Raw genomic sequence first — 19169 nt, 5'->3', positions numbered from 1 at the left:
CTGTTCCTGGTACGGCAATTCCGATGTTCTCCCATCACCTATGTTCCACACAGTCATGAAACTGGATTTGGAAACCATCTACTAGTTCATTTTGTCCATCCCTGTCAATGGCGAATTGCATGTGATGTATTGCAGAATGGTATTTGGTTTGATTTTGTTCACTTGGAATACCACAGATTTTCCCATGAGTTTGTGACTGTTGAACTTCAGTCTAGCTCGTTTCTAGTTTCTCACCTGTTTATTTGTTGGGGTTACTTGGGGAGAGGATTCTGTGGGATTGGAAATAAGATGATTTGGCATTTTAGTGCTGGCCGTTTTACTGTCAAAGTTCTTGATGTGACTAGAGGATTTTCGGGAGTGTGTACTTTGCTTGCCAGATGCCACATGCGAAGTCACTGACAGCAGCACAGAACTGCATGGTGTTCTTGAGGAGTAGTTGTTCTTTGGATGAGAAACTACAAAAGAAAAACACTCTATTATCAGGTACATCATCAGCACCAAAACACAAGGCCCAGATTCTTATCTCAGTTACACCAGAATTCAGTGGAGTCATTTCAGAATCAGGTCCATGAGCTGCCACAGTGGAGAAAGGGCCCTCTCCTCTCCAGCCCAAGTGCTGCTGCGGGGGGAGAGAGCTGAGGGTCCTCTCTCCCCACCATAGCCCCAGAGCACCCTCCTGCACCCCTCATCCCCAGCCGCACCCCAGAGCCCGCACCCCCAGCCAGAGCCCTCACCCCTGCACCCAACCCTCTGCCCCTCATCCCCGGCTCCACCCCAGAGCCTGCACCCCCAACCAGAGCGCTCACATCCCTGCACCCCAACCCTTTGCCCCAGCCCTGAGCCCCCTCCCACACTCTGAACCACACCACATGAATACTGTTATGTGCACCAATATGGAGGTGATGTGTCAGACATCACCTCCATATTGGTGCACATAATGAAATGCATTCCACACATGGGTGGGAAAAATTAGAGGGAACACTGCTCACCATGGTGGAGGGATGGCTGGGCCAAATTTGAGTGAGTGGCGTTGTTACCTGGCTCATGGGGTTGTAGTGCCATTCAGATTTGGCCAGCTACCCTTCCATCATGGTGAGCAACACCACAAGTAGCAGCAAGATGAGCAGTCAGTCCTGGTGAATCCAGAGCATGGCCAGCCTGGATGTGATGCATGAATTGCATGGCTGTTCGGTAGGCCCTGGGCCGCCTCCCTGAATTTGGGCCCTAGGCACGTGCCTACTTTGTCTATGTGATAATCCAATGCTGGTTGTTTCCCTTTACACCTTGGACTGAATTTGGCCTGGAAATTGAAGTGCATTTCATGCTGATAAAAGGCTGCTGAGTGGAGTTTTGACTCCTTCCACAGAAGAGGTATAGCATGGATAACAGCCATGCCATGCGAGCTTCCCTATTATGCCCCAACAATGTGCCTCTACTCTGATTTGCAAGTTGCAAAGGCCATCTCTAGGAGTGAGAGGATAGTCCAGTCTCCATGGCTCATTCAATAATTAGCCTCTATAGGGATCCTGCCAACCCAAAGGCCTGATTGTGATATGGACACTTGTCTACTACTACCTTGATGGAGACCACAAACTCGTCTCATATATGCCATTGGAAAACTACTTGAGGAATTACCACTGTACAATCTCACATGTTTCTGTCACTTCTGCTACCACCCAGTTCAAAGGGTTGCATCTCAAACACTTACAGATTTAGGCTTAAAGTTCACTAAAATCAACTCTTCAGTTCTGGATTCCTATAGCACTTCCATAGGGTCTTCAGCCATCTGAGTTTCTGGTCCATTAGCAGTCTCAGAAAGGGCTCTGGTGCTGTAAATAGATTATGGCTGCCCCACCTCACTCTGTTCTGACTTCTGATTACAGAACTTCCTTGTCCCACTTTGTCTTACAAGCACACATGATGCAAATATGCATCAAAAGCAAGAGATGGTGGACAGAGTCTTCAGCGTCCAGAGAGAAAGGAAGTTTCCAGCCAGATACATAGTTTTATCGAATGTTCAACATTATTCAGGGAGGATTCCCCATCTCTCCACCACTAGGATGAAAAAAGAGGTTGCAGCCTAATGCCAAGTGTATTTACAAACCAAGCACTAGCTAGTTTTGGTAGTGTTTTTTTAATCTCTTATTTATTTCCCTCCACTAGGTGACCTCTTACATTATTTTTGCTAACTCCATATTGCTGAACTGCATAGAGCAAAACAGTGAAATATAGGTCTTTGTTTTGTAAGCAGAGAGGATGACCTGAGCTGCGCTAGCATTGAATTCTACCATTCTGTCTTTTTTATGACAGACAGGCTGGTGTGGAAGCCAGTGCACGCATCAAGCTGCCTGTCATAAAGTGGGCTGCTTACTTTTTAACAGAAAATACATATTTTCCTTTAGAAAATTGTAAAAAAAAAAAAAGAAATAGTACAATGAAGATGTTATATTTTAAAGTGATCTTATAGAGATGATTACACTTTGGGGAGAGAGCAACTGGAACACTTTAAAATCCCAATGTCCATCACTCACAGATGTATATCATTCCTGTTGCTTTCATTTCACACTAATACCTGTCTTACACTGTCAGATTGTGCAGCTTACCCTCCCTGGCTGCTCAAACCCCACAAGTTCCTTACTTTGCACAAACTTGTGTTAGTTGTTCCTGCAAAAAGGCCCCAAGTCAGCAAAGCCCTTCAGCACATGCTTACCTATAAGCACATTACTAGTTGTTATTTGTACTACAGTGGCATCTCAAGGTCCCAGTCTTGGTTAGGGTCCCATGATGGTTATCATTGTACAGACACACAGTGACAGACAGTCCCTGCCTTGAAGATCTTACACTCTAAATAGACAAGCCAAACAAAGGACGGGAGAGAGACAAAAGGCCCAGAGAGAGGAACTGACTATTCCAGCCGAGCTAGGAATTGAGTCCAGATCTCTTGAGTCCCAGTCCAATGCCCTACTGTCTCACCACTATCCTTAAGAGTAATAGCCCTACAGATTGCAATGTTCTGAATTCAGTGGGTCAACTCATGTGCTTAGAGTTAGGTAACTGCACTGATGAGCCAAGGCCTAAATAAAAATAATTAACCTGTGAAATTCACTGCAGCTGCAGGTTATTTAGGGAAATATTTAGTAAAATTAAAAAAACAAGTATATATTACATCAATAGCAGCTGTGGTTACACTAGGTAGGATAACAATTAAAGAACTTCCAAATCCTTAAGCTTTAGGGCATGAGATAGTTACCATAAGATCACTGTGCCCAATTAGATGCATTATTTGGAAATTCATGCTTTCCTCCAGCACATCTGGGATTAGCCACTAACAGAGACAGGATACTAGGTTAGATGGATCCCTCAGACTGTTCTGCAATAGCAATTCCTGTGTTCTTGTGTTTTAAACTGTTTGTGACTCGAGGGAGACAATTCTTAGGCGATGGAATCACAAGATTCATTCTGGCAGATTCACGATTTGTTTTTCTTGCTATTTATAGTAACTCCTTGGAAACCTGAAGCTGGAAATTGTTTTCTTCCTGAAATCGTTTTTCCTCCACCATGCCATGTTTTTGTTTGCTCATGAGTGCTGGGGCTGGTGGAGTAGAGGCGGATGGCTGGCGGGAGGAGAAAAGCATTGAAGTATTTGTTTTTTAAAAAAACATACAAAGTCTTGCACGACATAATGAGAAATCAGAGAGGTCAAATTTTGCATCCGGGGAACATGACTTTTGAAGCAGACAATGGTTTGTGAGCATCTCAGTAAATTTCAGAAGGACAGGTGTAAAATACCTTGCACCAAATTTAGCTTCTGCAAAAAACAATACACATCATCTGAAATCAGTGCAGTTGCTCCCTCTTATGCCAGGGCTGAATCTGGTCCCTTGACATCATGGTAGTGCAGAGAAGTCAAGTAGTTGCTACATTCACACAGCACTTACTTTGAAAATCACCAGAACTTACTTTCTCCGCAGAGCTGAATTTGGGTCTTTAGCTGTTCTGTGTCACAGGAGAACCGGGCAGACCTACCCAGCTCTTCATCATATTTGCGTTCGCTCACAAAGTGCTACAAAAATACAAGGAAATTAACATTGGCTAACATTCTAATGTAGCCCACTTCATTATATAGATGGTGAAGAAATCACCCTAATGTTAATTATCCCAAGGTCACTGTATGGTCTCTGCTGTCTGTCATCCATAGTGCTCAGGCTCTCTGCACAGAATCTGAGCAGATAAAACAGGAGGAGTTTCCCATCCTGTATCAAGCTCTGGCAGCGTAAAGGGACCTTAAAGTAGGTGTACATTACTCTGTACAATACACCCACTTTAAGGCCCCTTTTCAATGCCAGAGCAGTACAAATGCACCTTTGTGTAAATGGAATCAGGCCCAAAGTGGCCTCATGATTGTTAGGCCTCTCAGCGGCCTTTGATTTCCGCCGAAAGATTTTGTTGACTCACTTGCAGAACCTGATAGAAGTGGCTGGGAATGCCCTTCTGTAGCTTTGCTTCCTCCTCTGTGACTGGTACCAAAGGGTAGAAATAAGGCTCTTGGCTTCCTCCCTGAGAGCTCTGACATGTGGGGTTATACAGAGCTCCAACTTGTAGCCCCTCCTGGTCGCTGCATACGCCTCCACAGGGGGAGGGGAGAGAGCAAGGTATTTTGGTGTGCTACAATAATATACCAGCAATACTCCGTTCTGGGGGTTACCTGTTCACTTACAAGTGCACTTCAAGGTACTGGTTACAGTCCAAAAAGCCTCAGTAGCAACCATTCAGCAACCATTATTGGAGGGATGGCCTCTTTCCTGATGTCACATCACCCCCAGTGTCAGTTTCTGTGCCAAGGCAATCTCAGCGAAGCTGTCACCTGCAGTCTGAGTTGGTGTGCTTCAGAGCACAATACAAGAAGAACCTTTAAGCTTACAGGCTCAATATGGGCCGCAACTAATTGGGACTAATAACTCTGGGATGCACACATAGCAGAAGCCCCTGCTACACTATTTAATAGGGTGCAGCTTGGACCGCCTCCATACTAGTTTCTATTCATTGGCCAGAAGTACAGAAGCTTGCCCTGAGCAGGTGCTCCTCCCTGCCACACCCACAAATGGTCAGCAACGTTCTGGTCCTAAGCATTTATAGCACAGAATAGGGATACAAAGTTATGTTGGCAGCACAGGCTTAGTCTCCATGTAAAGAGAGCACACATCCAAATGGAAGTGTCTTGGTGGACTAACCTTGATTTCAGCCCTGAGTTCAGCCAGTTGTGTCTCAGCCATCTGACTAGCTAAGTCTGTCAGTCTCTTTAGCTCCTCAGCTCTTTTCTGACGAGCAGTCAAGATTTCCACTGCCAAGCAAAAAGGATAATACATTAGTGCTAGGAACATAATCACTTTTTAACTCGTTACTGTCTGTTCATTAACACTATTTGCCGCATTGTTGTACCCGTGTTGGTCCCAGGATAGTAGAGAGACAAGGTGGGTGAGGTAATATCTTGTATTGGATCAACTTCTGTTGGAGAGAGAGACAAGCATTTGCGCTTACACAGAGCACTTCTTCAGGTCTGGGAAGACGAGCTCTGTGCAGCTGGAAAGCTTGGAAAAGGTATTATCTCACCCACCTTGTCTCTGTACATTAACATTGTACATCAACACATGGAAAACACACAACATGGCAAGCACATTTCCATCCATATGACCCTGTCTGCACCGATTAATCCAAATCAAAGGATTTAACTTAACCGTTTATTGTTAAGAAAGATATGAAATTGATATGCTGTTAGAAAATCAAAATCCCCACCCAAAGTTAAACCTGCTCTTCAACATTTAGACAACCAGATGGTACACATGGTGTTTTGAGCTTTTTCCAATTATTTTTTTTAAAGCACAAAATCATTGAGGACTCAGCTGAGATGCAGGAAGTGACTTGAGCCAACAGTTTTACACCCGGTGCATGATGTCTTTTATTTAGATGTGACCATTTTATCCCCTTCTGAAAGATTCTGTTATATATAGTTTGTCTAATTTCTAAGAGTTATGGTTTTGCTTTCAAGTACAGATTATGCTCTTATGCAGTTTAGCTAATGAAGCCATATTCCATTTATGTAACAAATTTTAAATGCATAAGATTTTTATGAAAAATATTAAATACACAAGACTCCACATGTTGTATACACATTATAAGGAAATTATTATTTTACACTCCCTAATCTGCTATTAGAAAAAATATTATGAACCACAATAGCAGTGGCCCACTCTTCCTTAATGCTTAGGATTATGTAATATGACAAATTGTGGAGGACAATGAAATTTGCAGTTACCTAAACATTGATGATCCATGTGTTTGCAAAATCTGATTCAGCAGTAGGGAAATGGTGGGGTTTGCATTTATGCAAAGGGAGGAAAGGTGAAATCTAAATGTTAAATAATGATAATAGTGTTCTTACGGCTGATGCACAGGACTGGGAGCCAAGAGACCTTGGTACACATCCTCAGCTGATGTAAACTGTTACAGTTGGTTGACTTCCATGGAGCTCTGACAATTTACACCAGCTGGATTTACCCCCTAGTTTCTATGCTTGCTTTGCCACAGATTTCCTGAGTGACCTTGGGACTTAGGGTTTATGTACCCAGGGAAGTTATTGTGTAATAAGCTAGGATATGACTTTAGAGTGTGGACACTCTTACTCTGTACTTAGAGTGACTTTTTGTGGTTTAGCAAAATTAATCTACACAAAGCACTTTTAGTGCAGAATAAGAGCGTCCATGCAGGGAATTAGTGTGGGACAGCTATTGTATTTTAAGGTTCACACCCTATTTTATTGCACACTAACATCCCATGCAGACAAGCCCTTATCCTCTTTGTGCCTCCTTTATACCATCATTAAAACGAGGTGTAATATGACCAAGTCTTACAGAGGGTTTGTGTCACTTAATTCCCTAATTTTTGTAAAGAGCTTTGAGGTCCTCAGATGGAAGGCTCTGTGACAGTGCAGCACACTGATAGTTATGATAAGTGGTGGCCTTTTACTTTGCTCCTTAGCTGATTTTTTCATTCCACCCATCATCCTTAGCCATATGTGGAATATGGCTTCCAGCGTTGTTACATGGGGAATCCCTGTTGGTTTGTTAAACAAGTCACTACATTTTATAGTGATCACCTTGCTTATATATTATTCCTTGCTGAAGGATTATTTTAAATTGTGCTAATTATGCTGTCCCTACAGGTTCAGGACCAAATTTTTCAAAGTGACTGTCCAAATCATGTGCTCAAATTCCACAGCTGCAGATGCACACTGGCATGTGATGCACATGCAAATACCTATTTTTGCACACTGTTAAGGTTACCAGTTTGGGAAATTTGACCTATAGAAATATTAAAAATGATCATCAGTTCAATAATCCTCCCATGTGGTGGAAAGATGTGAAGATAAATAATAACATAATTATTAATTAATACTACACACTTTTCAGTAATAACAGCAACCCAAAGATCTAACAGCACTTTACAGACCTCTCACAATAGCCCTGAGCGACAGCAGAAGCTGCAATTTAAAGAAAGGCACAGAAACCTGTCCAAGCACACGTATAGAGTCAATGGGAGAGCAGAGAATTGAATCCAAAGTGATATACTAATGCAGCGCGAACCCAATAGGTACATCCTAGGTTAGTATCTCTGTATAATATAACTAGTTTTACTTAACCCAAAAAGTGGATTCTAGCCTCAGACTAGATGAATGTGTAGCCCTCTGATAACATCAGAGCTATACGGTGGATTTCTAAAATGTGGCTTTATTTGTGCACTGGATCCTGCTCCACTGACATCAATGGGAATTTTGCCATTGATTTCATTGGAAGCAGGAGCATGCCCTCCAGGTGATTATAACAATCTTTGCAGGTAACCAAGGAACTGCTGGCTTGTTTCTATCATTATCTTAAAAAAAAAGTCCCCCCAGAACTCCAAATCCACATGTCTTTCACGTTTGTGTTAGAAGATCTCTCATAGGAAACATTTTAAGTGTACATTATGGTCAAACTTTGCTAGAATAATTTCTTCTCTTTTGCCTCCACACGTGTATAGTCACAAGGAACTTATCTGAAAACACAGATTTTTTGTTGTTTTAAACACCTGTCAGCTAACTCAAGAGATCTACATACAAATGCAGCTTTCAAGAACATGTGTATTTGTGACCCTCCCTCATAGCGCTTTAAGTTTATAAACCAGTGAAAGACCAATAGGATCTTCACCTGTGACAGACAATCTCCCTCCTGTGTTACTAATATTGGGACAAATCCTGAGCTCACTGCTCAGCCTTTTTAGTCCTTACTTAGACATACTCCCACTAGAGCTGGTTTAAAAGTGTGATTTCTAATGTGGGGTATACCACTGCTGCTGCAGTGTCCCATTAAATGATTGGTGCGCGTTACCTTTTCCCCCACCAGAATATACCTATCTAGATAGCACCTATACAAGAGACAGAAGTTAGATGAAAGTCTGGAATGCTTCTGATCAGATTTGCCTCAATTGATAATTAGGAAAACAGGTTTTGATCAACATCTGTTTTTTATGATACCTTTTAAATTCATGAGCATGATTACAACTTTGTCTCCTTAAAAATGATGTAAAGCCAAATATAGCTGTATTGCGTGATATTTCACTATATATCTTCATATATTAGAAGCCATGTATATAGTACTATAGTGACCCGAATGAGATAGATAGATATAACTGTTTCACCATTAGCAAAGGAGTGCAGGGATTGAGAAAGGAAAATGCAAGAAGCACTCTACAAGCTGTAATAGTAGGTTAAGTCTCAGCTTGGAAAACTCTGGATTACTTGGGATCCCAGGTTTAACTCTTAACTGGGTTGATTCTTCAACCCTCCAAGGCAGATAAAATGATTTCCATGTGTGTGACAGGGTGCTATCAGCATTAAAATATATATGTCACTAAAGTCAGACAATATGTTTCTGAATACACACAGGGGCTGATCTGTCATAAGAAGGTGCCATATTTTAGTCACTTTTCAGAACAGAAACATACTTTAAAAACTGAACTTCTGTCCATTCAGAGTCATTAAAAATCCCATGGACATTTTCATAAGAGAAGGGGTTTGGCTGTGTGTATACGGGACTCAGTTCTGCAAGCCTGGTGCAGACGAAACTCCCATTAACATCAATGGGGATTCCATACATGGAATGCTTGCAGGACTGGATGCTTAGTCTATAAAAAGTGTGTTGAGTCATTCAGAATGGAAGGTGCCATATAAATAGAGAACACTAGAGAATTAGTGATGTCACCACATCCAAATATTCTGAAGGGTTAATAAGTTCCAAAGCAAAAGAGTGACTTCATGATTATATGGAATTCTGCAGCCAGCTTTAGATTCTGACATCCTTGCATTATTGACTATTATTAAGGCTATGTTTTAGTTACAGGTATTTTTAGTAAAAGTCATGGACAGTTCACGGGCGGCTAACAAAAATTCATGGCCAGTGACCTGTCCATGACTTGTCCTATATACCTGTGATGAAAACTTGGGCCAGGGGTTCTTTGGGGGTGGTGGTGCAGGGGCGCCGCTGGTGTGTGGGGGGAAGAGCCAGCGGTGGCGCATGGCCTGGGACCCTTGCTGGTGCAGGGGGGAGAGGGTTGGCTGGGCTGGCAGGCTCCCTACCGGGCTCCGCGCAGCTTCCCAGAAGCAGCTGGCATGTCCCTGAAGCTCCTAGGGGAGGGAAGGCCAGGGGGCTCCACGCACTATCCCCACAGCTGCCATTGGCTGAGCCGCTCCCATTGGCAGGGAATTGTAGCCAATGGGAGCTGCGGGGGCGGTGCCTCCAGGCAGGGTCAGCTCGCAGAGCCCCCTGGCCCCTCCATCTAGGAGCTGCAGGGACGTGCCAGATGCTTTCAGGGAGCTCCCCTTCCCAACATAAGCACCGCACCGTACCCCAACCTCCAGGCCCCTCCCACACTCAAACTGCTCTAGCAACGGCTGATGCGACTGGCCCAGGAGCTGTCTGATCTGCTCAGGCAGCCCTGGAGCCAGCTGCACTGGCCGCTGCAGAAGTCATGGAGGTCACAGAAAGTCACGGAATCCATGACCTCCATGGCAGACATGGAGCCTTAACTAATACATGTTAACACTCCAGCTGAATTTATAGGGATGGAAATATGTTAAACTTTGGTGCACAATTCTTTTAGACAGAACTTGTTCAGGAAGTGGTAGAGAATACCAGAGGCCCTGTATACAACAAACAATGCTGTAATGCTGCTAGAGGAACTGATTTACTACTTAGTTTTTCTGCAGAATCAAAAACACATGTTCTCCCAACTCTTCCAAAACACACACAAGCACTCTAGTATGTTTTCTACTTACTGGCTTCTTCTTTAACTTTATCAACTTCTGCCATTAATGACACTTCTTTGTCTATGATGCTAAAAAGGAAAAAAAATATGATTTAACCCAAGATAAAACTACGATGTGAAGCAGAACTAAAATATATCTTATACTAATAAATGCTATTATATAAAAGACTTCAGAACGCTGTTACTGACAGTTTTGGAATTAATAAAGGGAAAATTAAATGGAAAGAGATAAAATAACTAGAGACTAACTGAATACAGCAGCCAGTGCTAACTAATCTCTAATGAAAGTTAATACATTATTAGCCAGATACTATCCTTTTGCATTTATATGCGGATATCTCTGATCTAACTGCACAAGTACTATCTGGGTGCAAGTCCATATTCTCACTTCTGGATTAGTAAAATGCATCCTAGCTAATATCCATGTTGACCTGGTTTACCTCACAGTGCAGTTTCTTACAACAATGTAATTATGGCCACGAGCTAACAGCTTTCTCTCCTTAGCGATCAGGCAACAAGTTTATCCAGAACACGGTATTTTAATCGAGTAATTAGTCTCTCCTTATGTAAGGTACATAACCCTTGGCACATCACCTAGCAAGGTTACTAACTGGAAGATTCACCCTCCTTGCCCAGTTTTTGTAGGATTTATGGGATGAGAGAGGTACATGGTTGGCTTCCTTCCTGCCTTCTTCTCCTGCAGAGCTCCTGAGCTCCCCCACTCAAGCAGAACTCCTGCAACCCTCTGCCACAGCACTCCCCAGTCCCCATCTGTGCTTTTTAACTGGCAAAATGCAGACAGGTGGATCTGTTGAGAGTTAACAGTGGGTCAAAGGCACTTTTAATATAACGATGCAAATTAGTGAAGTAACAGCACTAGAGAGCTCTCCAATAGATGGCGCTTTTGTACATAGCTCTGATATACTTTATAAAGGAGTTCTTGTTTATTAACTATTATCAACATTAATTTTTCAGTTTTGCAGAATCAAAAGGGTTTTGGTCTTGTTTTAAAAAAAGGCATGGCAAGTAGGTCAGATCCCACAAGTGAAATCAGGCAGGCCACCACTGGGGGAAGTGGAAAGTTCAGCTCTTACAACAGAAACATCATAAAATCATAAGCCTTGGCACAGAATGAGATATTAGGAGTTCAAGACCTAAAAATAGCAGCATGAAATGTAGCTTTCTTTCTGAATCAAACCTTACTGATGTGAGGAGACTCGCAGAAGTCAATGAAACTGAAACCTTACATGAATAAGGAAAGGTTGAACAGGCCCTTTACGTCTGGGTTGTTATTCTTTCAGTATTCTAACATAACTGCATTGGGTGATGTGATTTGTATGAAAAGCAAGGGACAGTGCAGCTTCACACCACCCCCAGTGTAGGTCTGTTCCTGTTTGACACAATCTGGGCCATAACAGGAACAACTATATTACCAATTCATGTGAAAATACCGATATTAACGTACATGTGGTCCTACAGCCCAATAAAGAGTATAAACCAAGAGTATGTATGCGATGTAACAGCAATGTGAAGTGTAGTTACACATAGTGTAAGTCCAGAGTATGTATGTAACAGTAACACAAAATGTGGTATAGATAGGCTCACTTATAATTATAAAATTGCTTCCTCTTGGCAAAGACCAACTGTATATGCTTTAACTGTGCATAAGTCCTTTGTCAGGAGTCTATATTCTGCATTGGCAGATGGATGAAACAAGAACTAGAGATGGGCTCAGAGTAAAACTCTGGATCTATACAGTCCCTCCTTTTAGTAAGGTTCATATCCTAATCCAAACTTTGCACCTCTCCTCTCTCTACAATGGGCCGAACCAAACCCCACATCCAAACACCCGCAAACTTTGAGGTTGTTCAGATTAGATCTGAACTTTGTACCTAGCACAAGTCTTTTCCATCTCTAGCTACATAGCCTGACTGGTATTAGGAAATGGAACAACCAACCCATTAAGTCTCAATCACAGCTTCTAAAACAGCATTGAAAATTATTTTTTCTAGTCTACACTAACACACATAGATTTCATTACTGGTTCAGAGGCACCCATTGTGGATAAACAGTTTCAACAATTCAGTTTCCTGCTACAGACCAATCTTCTTATGATCCTAAATAACTAACAGGATACAAGGATATTTGTGTAAAAGCAAATACAGGCCATGATTCTGTCTCTCTTATTCTTACACTGAAATAACTTTACTGACTTCCCCATCCAGCATGCCCTTTTAGGCAGCTGTTACTTGGCCCGTAACATATGTAGTAGTTTACAATACCCGAGAGCAAGAGTTTGGTCCTGCAGTTTCAGTATTGTGAACGAAAAGCTCTCATAAAGTCAATGGGAGTTTTGTGGATAATGATTGGAGAACAAGGTCCTAAAGGAGTCACCAGAGCACTGGAAACTACAAGTCAGTTGTGGTATAAACACCTGACTAAAGTACAAGAATTCCAGGTGGAAATGGTTGTATGCAGTGCCGTTGTAGCTGTGTTGGTCCCAGGATATTACAGAGACAAGGTGGGTGAGGTAATATCTTTTATTAGCCCAACTTCTGTTGGTGAGAGAGCCAAGCTTTCGAGCCACACAGAGTAGTTCTTCAGGTCTGGGTTTCCATTTCCGACAGCTAAATTCAGTATCTTCCATTGTTGCATGTAGTGTAGTTGTAGCTGTCGGTCCCAGAACCTGAAGAAGTAGGACCTGAAGAAGTGGTCCAATTGCTGCTCAATATTCTCTAGGCATATGGATAGACTTGGGATTCAAATGGGCAATTGATAATTCCAGCTTATTCCTCAGAAAAGCAATAGCTTCCCAGAATCTATTTCCTATTAATCATTCATGACCACACAGGTATCGAACTTCCTTGGCTGAATTCTCCAGGTGACAACAGTGTGTCTTGAAAATTGCACATAAAACAAACAAAAAAAAGCACTTACAAAAGTGCATCCACAGTACGCCACAGGTTATATAAACACAACCTTTAGATTGGAAAAAAAATGAAGAAATACCAAGCAATGAGTTCACATAAACAGAGTGAACAAAAACGCCTGGCCCAAACCACTTCAGACCTGCTCTCTCCCCATTCCAATAATAGATCTTTGAATATATGCTAAATTGCTTGGCCAGTTACATTATATTTTGATGCCAAATAAAAAAGCATTTATTACCAAAGGAAGAACGAGATCACAGCCAACCCAAATTTCTTGTATGTTGTACATTAATCATAGTAATAACTTGCCATTTTCTAGATAAGTTTCCACTCTTTATCTATTCTGGTACGTGAATAAAGAACCCCTCAGGAAGGTGCTCAGATACAACACAGAAGTTCCTAGATAAACAGGAATGATTTTGAAATTCCCTTCACAGCTATTACCTGTAATTGAAGATTGAGGCATAAACAAAAGTGACATTTCTGTGGTTCACTTGCCACCAGCAGAATAAATAATATGTTAAACTAAGCTAATTTAAGGACCAGATCCTCAGCTGGTGTAAACTGACATGGCTCCACTGAAGCCAAAGGAGGTACACTAATTTATACAAGGAGAGGATCTGGCCCCATATCTCTAGTATATAGAAGGAGGATGGCATACCTAATCCCAGCAGATGGCTATAAATCAACAGTTCTCAAACTGGAAATCACAAATCACCAATACATCATGAAGGATTTGTAAGGCGTCTATGAACTAATGAAGGAATATGCCTTTCCCCAGCGAATGTCTGATGCCAAACAGCACTGGAAGGTGGAGAGTCAGTGTAGTCCGTTTCTCATTCACTCATGGCAGGACCAGGGTGTGGTGTGAGTGAAACTGACTAGTCTGATTCAATTCCCCTTTCCGCAGAGCCCAGTGCAAAAGGAGGTTAGTGCAGAACTCTCTTAACTCTTCACCTACCAATGGAACTTCATAGAGAAGGGAACAAATGAAAAAGAGAGGGACAAACAGAGGGGAAAAAAAGATACAAGACAAATGTACACAGAAAGAAGAAAAATAAATAAGGGTATGTCTACCCTGAAACTGAAGGTGTGTTTGCAGCTTGGGGAGGCACACCCGCTGCAGCAGCACGGACACTATACAGACTTGCCCTAAACCCTAGGTACGTCACTGTGTTGCTAGCCCACACTGTGGTCTGTGCCACCACATATTCACTGCCAGTTTTAGCCACATTAGCTAAATTAAACCAAGCATAGGTATGTCTATCGGAGCTGCAATCACCCCTCCAACTGCAATGTAGACATTACCCCCAGAGGGAGAAATGGATGTAAAGAAGAAAAAAGACAAGTGCATGCTCCTGGTGCTGGTGCTGAGGCAAACCCATTTTCCTGCTATCTTAGGGTATGTCTACACTGCAAATAAAAACCGCCAGCTGTCCCGTGCCAGCTGGCTTGGGCTGTGGGACTGTTTAATTGCAGTGTAGATGACCAGGCTCAGATGAGAGCTTGGTCTCTAGGACTCTGCGAGGTGGGAGAGTCCCAGAGCTCGGGCTGCAGCCCAAACCAGAATGTCTACATTGCAATTAAACAACCCCACAGCCCGAGCCTCACGAGCCTAAGTGGGCTGGCCCAGCCCAGCCGCGGGTGTTCACATGCAGCATAGACATACCCTTAGTATTCCAAGCCATTCTCACACTGAAGATTTTGCTGCTTGTGTTTGTACTGAACAGTTTCTTAAATTGTAAGTAGTTTAATTGGTTTCAATGAGAATTCTCAAGGACTAAGGTACCACTCACCCTAAGCAACGCCATTCGATTCTGGCCCCATAAGCTATCAACACTTAAGGCAAATCAGAGCATTGCTTACCAATCTTGAAATGAGTCCACAGTATGACCGTTCCCTGTTGAAAATTGGCTCTCCGAATGCCTTTACATTATGCCTCAGTATTGTCACTTTCAGACCACATCACTGGATACCAAAGCTTACAGGTGACCTACTAACATGTGTTTTGCAGCTATTGGAGTGATGGGTGGGTGGGGGGCTGAAAGCTCATGTAGGGTCTTGGGGAGCTTGGGCCTATTGTAGGGTCATGGAGTGTGAAGGGAAGGAGAACTCCAAGTTTAGAGAGCTGAACATTTGGAGAGGAAGTCCCTTTTCCTTTCCGAGCGAATGTGAGGCCACAATCATTCAGTTCTATATAACTTACATCTAGTTGAAAGAATGTTTGGTCACCAAAAAGAACAGATAAATAACAACAGTTAGCATTTATATAGCATTTCTAAGTTGCAGATCTCAAAGCATTTTACAAAGATGTTATTTATCTCCAGTTTAAAGATGGGAAAAATTAAACACAGAGGTTAAGAAACTTGCCTGAGGACACACAACAATAGCAACAGGAGGGGAGTAGAACCCTGTTTTTTGATTCCCAACAAAGAGTATTATTTTGCACAATACACATCAGTCTCTTGGACTTAGTACTAAAGCCAAAAAGGTGTTGGCTCCTACAGCAGTTTTATAAAACTCTGTAAACTGATCAGCTAGGCCACATGTTAGGGACTCAGACTGGTTGAGCTTATAGATGGACAAATAATGAGCTCATAGATGGCATGAACTCTGTTTGCCACACTGAATTATATTTTTATAAAGATTAAAAGCACAACGCACTTCCCAAAAGACAATGTGGGTCAGAAGAAAACTACAGGTAAATATAATGTCACTCATGCCACATCACAGATGATTACTTACGTATGGAATAAGGTCTGCCTAGTTTTTGCACTTGCTTTCTCATATGCCTTTCCTGGGGCAGATAGAGTAAAAATTTTGGGGATGGTTTTGCACAAAGATTCAGTACAGTATTTAAATTACAGTATTATAGAGTCACCTTTTGTTATTGAACATGAAAAGGATTTGACTCTATGGATAAGCAATCAAATAAAACATCCAATGAAACAGAGCTTATTCACATCCTTTTTCTCAAACAGCACTGGAAAGTCACAAAAATCCATATACAGTAGTTGCAAATTGCCATTCAGCATAGACGTTTGAGTCAGACTGTACTTCAGGGAGAGAACTCAGGATCTGACCCTCTGAGGTGCAAAATGTCTCCTTCAATCAAAAGGGACAGATCTTAGCATCATGGATTACACACATCCTTCAATCTCAACCCCTCTACCAATGGACACCCAGCTCCTTCAAAGCTTGAGAAAAGCTGGGCTTGACAACATGCCCAAAGGTCACCAAAACTGGGACTCTGGGAGAGCAGGGAGGGACATGCATTTCAGAGTTAAAGATTCCTTAAGGAAAATGCCCTGCTAATAACTTCTTCAGTAGCCATAGGCCTAAAGAAAGAGCACTGGTCTGAACATGGGTCACCAATCAGAGACATTTCCTTAACCAGGGGTGCAGAAGTCACCTTTGCCAGTTTTTCAGGTTGGTTCAACAATAACATAATTTCAGTCATCAACTCTCCCTCATCCATTCTCCACCTTTAACACTTGGCTGTTCATTTCACTGCACCATCTTGGTCTGATATGATGGAAATGCAGAACTCAGAACATCAGCATACTGAATACAACGTATCCCATGTTTCCTCAATAACAAAGACAGGCTGGACAAGAAGAGGTGACAAAAACCAACCCTGAAGAATCCTTCATAAAAGGCACAAATGGGTGAACAGAGACAGGAGAGGAATTCAGCAAAGTAGCAGGGGAGAAAGCCATCCGGTGATGTTTATGCAATGAAATTCAGGCAGTAGGTTAAGTTCTGATAGTCTCAGTTTGGTGGCCAGTCAAAGCACCCTGGGTGCATAACCCTCATCTGTTAGGCAGTTTTATTTCAAATCAGCTTCCTTTTATGTTTTCTTAATGTATTTGTATTAAATGCAGAATAATAAAGTGGACTATTAGATATTTTGATAGCATCTTTCACAGAAGAATCCAAAGCAGTTATGTGTTTCACAAACAACATAGTGTACATATGCACCCATGTTGGAGTGGAGGGTGGCAACCAACTAGTGCACAGCACAACAATATAAGGAGGGGTATTTCGGCCAAGGACACCAGGCAAACCTCTCATTTTTACCAAAAAGTCATGTGGGCCCTTACCATCCCCCTGGAACAGACTGAAGTTCAGTTTTAAGAGTGTTTTCTGAAAGATTTACATGAAGTAAACTGCATAGCACTCAGTTTGTTGTGAATGTACGTGTGGTCACTATCCTTGGTCTTTGTGTGTTCCTAGAGACTTTAAATCTGAAGCAAGAAGCAGAGGTGACTTTTACTCTATTAAGCCTGAAACTGTAGCCTCCAGAGCCAAACCCATGATGGTGTAACACAACATTACAAAATTCACTTTCAATAAAATAAAAGGCAACATTGTCCAGTATTCACTTTATCACAGAATTGAGATCTAATTTATCCCTGCTGGGAGTTAAGCATTTATTATGTGTGGTGTAAGAAGCTATGTAAGTGTAAGAATTTTGTTTTCTGCATACATCACCTTTAAATTTCCAGGAGGTTTCTGAATGCACCTGCCAGTTTGTAAGGGGGAGCAGATGCAGCCTGTCCCAGAGAAGATACATACTGTACTTTCTTACAGAGGCTTCATTTTCATGTGTTCTTGTTTTGTTCTCTCTCTTAATAGCATGGATAATATAATAAAAAAACACTCTGACTGACAGTGTGTGGTTATTCTTTGTATGTGTGAAAACACAGCAATCTGAATGCAATCAAAAAGTCCATATAATTAGAGAGGTAGGATTGAATGGGAAAAGGGGCTGGGTTATTTCCTATTTGATCTGAACCAAGATACTCATGTGCAGTTATAACCTCTTCCCTTTTTAACCAGTAGTTTGTGGTCAGTGTCAAATTATTTACTGTAATGAAGTCTGAAACTTGGTTCAATGGGGCTAGTTGTCAGTCCCTTAAAATTATCATCGCACTCTGTTAATCAAAGCAGACTGAAGATGGTTTTGTACAGAGGATTAAAAGGCAGGTCTGTAGCATTGTTTGGTTACCAGAAGAAAAGCTGGATAAATGAAACTTTTCTGTGGCTGTGAACAGTGTGTGCAAGGAACAGGATTTTCTAAGTCATAACAGCATTACATTGCATTGGCTTAACACAGGGAACATCTACACTCAAGCTGGAGGCGTAATTTCCAACTCAGGTTGATGTACACGTGCTGGTTTTGATTGAGCTAGTGCACTAAAAACAGCAGTGTAGCTGCAGTAGCATGGGCAGCAGGATGAGCTAGCTGCCCCAAGCACAGTCTTGCCCTGGACCCTGCATACTTAGGTGGCTAGCCTGTCCCACTGCCCGTGCTGGCTACACTGCTATATTTAGCGCTCTATCTCAATCAAAGCTAACGCAGGTATGCCTACCCCAGCTGGACATTACACCTCGAGCTTGAGTGTAGACATCCCCATAGAGGAGATGCAAAGAGCATCCCAGAATAGGCAGGGATGTCACAGCCTTGTCCGTGCATTAAGCGACATCTGATGGCATGGGAAGGATTCACATGGAAGTTCCCTTAGGTTAATTTTGCATGATAAGCACTATAAGGAAGAGCACAAATCCTATTCTTGGTCGAAGGGATTGTGACTGGGCTCTTGACAAGATTTCAAAATTCGCACTAGAGTATCATGGCAAAACAGGCGCAAATGCCACACTATAATGAATAGCTGGCACAGCACTGATACTTGTAAGCCACAGTGACAGCTGTCTCATTTCACAATTTCATAACTTTGAATTTCTTCTGACTTCAGTGGGAACAAATTCATCTTTCCTGGTTTACAGCATGGAATTTAGTTCATGGAAAAGAAAAAGGACAGATGCTTGCCTGGGTTTTCCATAAGAATAAAAAGGACAGTGCTGTATTCTCTCTAAGAT

The 19169-nt window shown here is 42.1% G+C and overlaps 1 protein-coding gene across 4 annotated transcripts in view; it reads right to left on the bottom strand.

Annotated features, from left to right (window-relative positions):
* The window catches only part of SPATS2L (spermatogenesis associated serine rich 2 like), a 146548-nt gene that overhangs the window by 2010 nt on the left and 125369 nt on the right, over positions 1–19169 (bottom strand). For all 4 annotated transcript variants that reach the window (XM_073306331.1, XM_073306330.1, XM_073306332.1 and 1 more), the window contains 4 exons: positions 10367–10425; positions 5232–5341; positions 3961–4063; positions 235–455 (listed from right to left, as the gene is read on the bottom strand). In XM_073306331.1, the coding sequence (XP_073162432.1) occupies positions 235–455; positions 3961–4063; positions 5232–5341; positions 10367–10425 (493 nt within the window). The remainder of the gene's footprint in view (positions 1–234; positions 456–3960; positions 4064–5231; positions 5342–10366; positions 10426–19169) is intronic.

This window comes from Lepidochelys kempii, chromosome 11, assembly GCF_965140265.1.
Source record: "Lepidochelys kempii isolate rLepKem1 chromosome 11, rLepKem1.hap2, whole genome shotgun sequence".
NCBI lineage: Eukaryota > Metazoa > Chordata > Testudines > Cheloniidae > Lepidochelys > Lepidochelys kempii.
Note: the sequence above shows the minus strand (reverse complement) of the source record. Positions and strands in the feature narration are given on the sequence as shown.